The following is a 5,534-nucleotide window of genomic DNA, read 5'->3' as shown; positions in this document are numbered from 1 at the left end:
ACAGATAGAGTAGGTCTAGACCACACTAGACCACATCATTTACCCAACAGGACCCAACAGTTGTAGTAGTTCCCTCCAGAGCAAGCAACAGTGGCGAGGAAAAACTCCCAGGGCAGTGCACGGCCTTAAGGCACAGCAGAGCAGCAGACACCCACACACGCACACACATTTACTGATAAAGGGACTGTAACTACCAGACGTGAGTCAAGTGCAGATGTGAGTCGTGCATGCTCAGATTTAAACGGTTTACGGCATAACGCGTCATACTGAAATTTGTGAAATCCACAAAATAATAAACTTTTCTCATCACAAACAATAACAGAAGATGGATATAATTTCAAAAACATTTAAGCTATCTATGATTGCTAACGTTAGCTCAAAACGCCTATCAAGTGTCAGCCAGATTGCTAACTTGTAGTGAATAGACTTTGTTGAGTAGGTTGATTTTATTGTATTGACATTACAGAAGTCTCTCGTTACCATATGGTAGGATACTTGTTGCAAAGTGCGTGACTCACATCTACACTCGTCGCAAAGTGACGCATGTGATACTCAAATCTGCACAAATCCGCGACTCACATCTGCACTCCACTCACACTGGGTAGTGACAGGGACAATACACTGGCAAAGACGCTTGCTGAAAAAACATTTGAACTCCATGGCTTGGTGGTGGCTTTCCTGTGGAATCACAGGTTCTCCCATCATTCACCTGATGTTGTTTAAACATAAACTGAGTCTTGATAAAAACCAAGTATATACTATAATACAATTTTTAACGCTTTCAGTTTGTCAAAGACCCTTCATAAACAGCTAGCTTCCCAGAACCAGTGGTTTATCCACCTTATTCCTCAGATAACGTACAGTAGCTTATTTAGCTACTTTACTTCATAGCGAGCTCAGGAGATATCAGGAAAGATAAAGTCAAGCGTGTTTTATTGAAGGAGATGGAACAAAACCTTGTCTATCTCACAGCCCACATAGAGGCTCAAGCTCTCAAATCATCATTCACTTGACTAATGCTAAGCTAACTTAGTTTGGGTCTGCTATCCAAGGCCACATCTTCAGCCCTCCCATTCCGTGATAGTAGATGGCAGCGGTATGATCATGTTATCCTATGTAAAGCAAAGGTTTGATATGTTGGGAAATGTGCTGGATGTTAAATAAGAAGACTGATACAACTCTCATGTCCATGAAGCTACCTCAAGCAGCTAACTAACTTAGCTTAGCATAAAGACTGGAAACGGTGGAAGCTAGCCTGACTCAGCCATTTAGATCCGGCTCCCCGTCCTATGGAGACACATTTAATTACTGCCTTTAACTCTCTGTTCTCCACTGACTTGTATTGCGTATCACTACCAACAATGTAAAGAACAATACTTAATAATTTGAGTTTTTATAAGCTGCACACCTAAAAAACAGAGTTTTTATGAAGACCAAAGTGGATACAGATGTGAGGAATCAGCACAGAGAATGGGGAGACTGTGGGATCTTGACATTAAGCTAAAGTTATGTCTAACGTTACGTGTGTTAGCTTAATTTACACTATAGTTAGACTAAAACATTTGGATGTGTGACTTGGTAACAAAATGCTTTAGCTAACTTACAGAAATACATAGTTAGGCTAAAACTAACATTTGGATGTATGACTTGGTAACAGACTTGGTAACAGACTGGCCAAAGAGTCGTGTTGCGTTTTGAATGGAAATGGACGCCAATAAGATTCTGAATGGAAAGTTTACTTTTTAAAAGTTGCCAAATGGTTCCATTGGCAAGACCAAAGTGATCTGTGTGTTTTGTCGTCAACACGTCCAAGCACACAGCTGATGCTAATTCTCTCCCGCTTGTCAAAGTATTTTTTCACCCATTTATTGATGGACAGTGTTACACTGTGTGAGAGATTATTTGCTCCAAGTGTGAATGACTGTGATAATGTTATATGTGAAATTGAACACTATGGTACGCTATATGCCAATGTTATTTTCAATAAAAAAAAACATTTGCACAAAGCAAGCCAATCCACTCTTACATGTTGATAAGAGCATTAAAATGAGAAAAAGTAAAGGGACAAAAATAAAATTAATGGACATTTAGAATAGATAAAAATATGCGATTAATTGTGATAAATAGTGAGTTAACTATGACATTAATCACGATTAAAAATTTTAAAAGTTTGACAGCACTAAACAAAATGCTGCAAACATAACGTCAGACGTAACGTAACGTTAGCTTAGTGTCAGGATCCCTGGATCGCAGGATCTGGTGGCTTTCAGAGCAATGGCAATTCTGGGGGGTTGCCTGGAAATTGCAGGAATCTGTCAATTGAGAGGTATGGTAATAATAATATTAATAATAATAATATTAATGTTTAGCTATATCGTAGTTCCCTCTGAACGTGAAGGAAAACTTTATCTAGCACTAAGTAGCAGCGAAAAGTTGTTCAACTTTTTTTTACACTGCAATAGCTTGCTTAGCAGCCTGCAAACTAAGTTAAGCATTGAACGTTTTTTGTTTTTTTATTTGTTATTTGAATACCGCCATGAAATATGAAACGCTATTTTCTGGACATTCAAAGTATGATGTGATGTGCTTCGTCTCTATGTAGAGGGAAGAGTGGTGAGTATGACATGACTGAAATGCTAGAATAGTGTACATTACTGTACTGTGTACATAATGCTGGTTCACCAATGCAAGTCAACCTTTCTACTCTTTCCAGGTAATTCCCCTCCATTGTTTTACCGGGCTTTTATTCAAAAACTTATATAAATAAACCTTTATTTGTTCTTGTTGGCCATTGTATGAATATTGGCTTCTGACAGAGAATTTACAGTACATTGGACTTTAAATTAAACAAAGGATGCAGGAAACAATTAATTCAAGGTGAGAATAACGTCCAAGACTTTAGGTTTAATGTTCCTAAATGAATAGGGGTGGGGGGATAACCATCAGCAAGCCACTGCCATCAAAACATGACGATACAATAAACATTTAGATTTAGGTTAAAAAATAATTATTGTCATGTAGCAGGTTTGTGTTTTTTTTTTTTCAGTTTGTTGTTGGAGGAGCCAATAACAGCACAGAACAGAAAATGGGTTCAGCCGTCTGATACAACTGGACTAAATGTAGCTGAAAAGGTTACTTTTAGTAGATTATAACCGTCATACATACAGTGTTGTATGCTTTGACTGCAAAACTACAGTCAATGCATACAAAGAGCCAATCAGATTTGACCTTTAATTCTCCGATTGATTTTTTTGTGGCACACTTGTAACACTGTGACAATTTGAGAGGGGTTATTATTGCAAGTTAATATGGATAATAGCAAACATGCAAATACATGATTGTGCATGAGTGTTAATTTCTGTTCAAAATGTAATGTAATGTGCTTGCAAAATACAGTTCTCTGTGCTCAAAACATACCGTTACTCGCTCAGGAATGAGGCACATACAGTGCATAACGCCAAACTTTCTTTGGCAATCTTAGTTTTGTGATTTCCTTCACACAGGCTGTTTTCATCGTACAATGTTAGAATTGATTTGAACACAAATGAAGAAAGCAAGAGCTTTGGAAATGCAGCAACTCTATTAAAGAGCCCCTATCATACTCTTTTTCAGCATCACATTTTTACTCAAAACTGGGCTGGCATTCTCAAATAGTGACATCATTAATTGAGGAATTTTGAACAGGAATGTCGGCAAAGCATTTCAGGGGGCTGAGAAAAAGTGCTGTCTTTGGGAGAGAAAGCTGTGTGAAATGTGTTTTTTGTACTTTATACATTTCTTACATACACAAAACTATATAACACACTAAACGAGTGTGTGTGTGTGTTTGTGTGTGTGTGGGGGGGGGTCTACATAGGGTCTCTTTGAGCATTGGCATCCTTTTCCAAGTGTGTACAGTGTATAGAGTTCTACAAGTAACACTCACACAAAGGACATGTAGACCCACTGCTCCATCAATGCGCTCCTGGTTGGTGAAGTAATCCCTGGGAAACTCATGGATTGCTGCAGAGAGAAAAAATATACATATGAATATACAAAATATGAAACATTTAATTTCAACTGCAGGTGAGAGAGTGGAAGATCTCCTATGGGACCCATGTGGAAAGTAAATACAAGAGAGCTGATAAATTGGAGTTCTCAGGGTTTCAACAGGTTTCACCAAGTCCAATTTAAGACTTTAAGACAATTTTAAGACCATTATGAATACAATTTAAGAACTATATCTCAACATCTCAAAATTTTTTAGAGTGAAACAATTCACCAATTTCCTCATTGGCATTATAGGACTGGTGTCTAGATTGGCTGCAATATAGGTAATACAGCAAATTATAATTGGACTAGCAACAGAAAGAACTACAACACCACAGAATTAAAAAAGAACATTGTCAAGTGCTGCAGTAACATTTCAGTGAGCATTAGAGATAGAGAAATTAAGACCTGTTTAAAACTACAAGATAATACGTTAGCAAATTTAAGACTTTTTTAAGCCCAGTGGAAACCCTGCACAACACTATTTTGTGAATATACCTGAGTCAAACCTTCGTTTAAATGCATAATTAGGCCTGAAATGCCACTTTTAAGATTTACCGTATTCTTGTTTTTTGGTCAAATGGCCTTTTGAATGGGAGTACTAGGGGCAAGTTCATGTGTAGAGCCCCTGGTGATACTTCAAGCCAGTTCTGGAGTACTTGAGTCCAGGACTCGGACTTGAGTCTAACTCAAGACTCTATTCTCTGGACTCAAGTCCGACTCAAGACTCTATTCTCTGGACTCGTGACTTGACTTGGGCTTGCAGACTGATGACTTGTACTTGTACTCAAGGATATATAAATGAGCATTCAGAGGCTGGATGAACTTTCTGACTAAATAGGTTATAAAAATTTGATACAAGATGTTACAACACTTTTCCTGTTTCGGGCTCCAAGACCGGCCAGGAAGCAGTTGAGGAGACGTTCCATCCAGGGCTGACGTTCTTTTGGGGGTAATCCCCTTTACTTCACCGACAATATTAACAAAAAGATGAAGCCACCACGTCTTGAGAAGCTTCTTGTTTATTGTTCACTGTTTATTCACTTTACATCGTCTTAGGGATTTCTATGTTTTCTTGTTTTTCCTCAAAGCCACATATACGCTTCTCAGTTGGACAGCGCTACCACTCTCCTTGCTTTACAACACACTCACTGACGTCACTCACTTAACGCTGCAGTCTCGCTCTTACTTTCACTACTCACCTAACAAAGGAATTGACATTGATCTATGCAAATGTAGTGCATGATTCCTTGGCTCCCTACTCACATTTGGAAAATGCAGAGAGATGCGCCCCAGATCGTAAAGTTTGTGTTGTGAAAGTTCCTGTACAGCGAGAAAGGAATTGTTTGGAAGTGAGACTTTGTTGAAACACAGCTGCACAACTGAGTCAAGGTTTGGACTTCGCTGAGATTTAATTATTCCCTGCAGAGAATACCCATGTGACAAGAACAGTTTTCACAACGTATACATCAGCAACAGTGTGACAAACATCTTGCAAAATTAAA

General features: G+C 38.4%; 1 protein-coding gene across 1 annotated transcript in view; it reads right to left on the bottom strand.

Annotated features, from left to right (window-relative positions):
• Positions 1-5,534, bottom strand: part of slc24a3 (solute carrier family 24 member 3) — a 197,871-nt gene that overhangs the window by 22,869 nt on the left and 169,468 nt on the right. Inside the window, exon 3 of the mRNA XM_032511822.1 lies at positions 3,926-4,002. Coding sequence (XP_032367713.1) covers positions 3,926-4,002 — 77 coding nt within the window. The remainder of the gene's footprint in view (positions 1-3,925; positions 4,003-5,534) is intronic.

Source organism: Etheostoma spectabile, unplaced genomic scaffold, assembly GCF_008692095.1.
Source record: "Etheostoma spectabile isolate EspeVRDwgs_2016 unplaced genomic scaffold, UIUC_Espe_1.0 scaffold465, whole genome shotgun sequence".
NCBI classification, from domain to species: domain Eukaryota; kingdom Metazoa; phylum Chordata; class Actinopteri; order Perciformes; family Percidae; genus Etheostoma; species Etheostoma spectabile.
The sequence above is the reverse complement of the archived record's forward strand: the minus strand, read 5'-3'. Positions and strand labels throughout refer to the sequence as shown.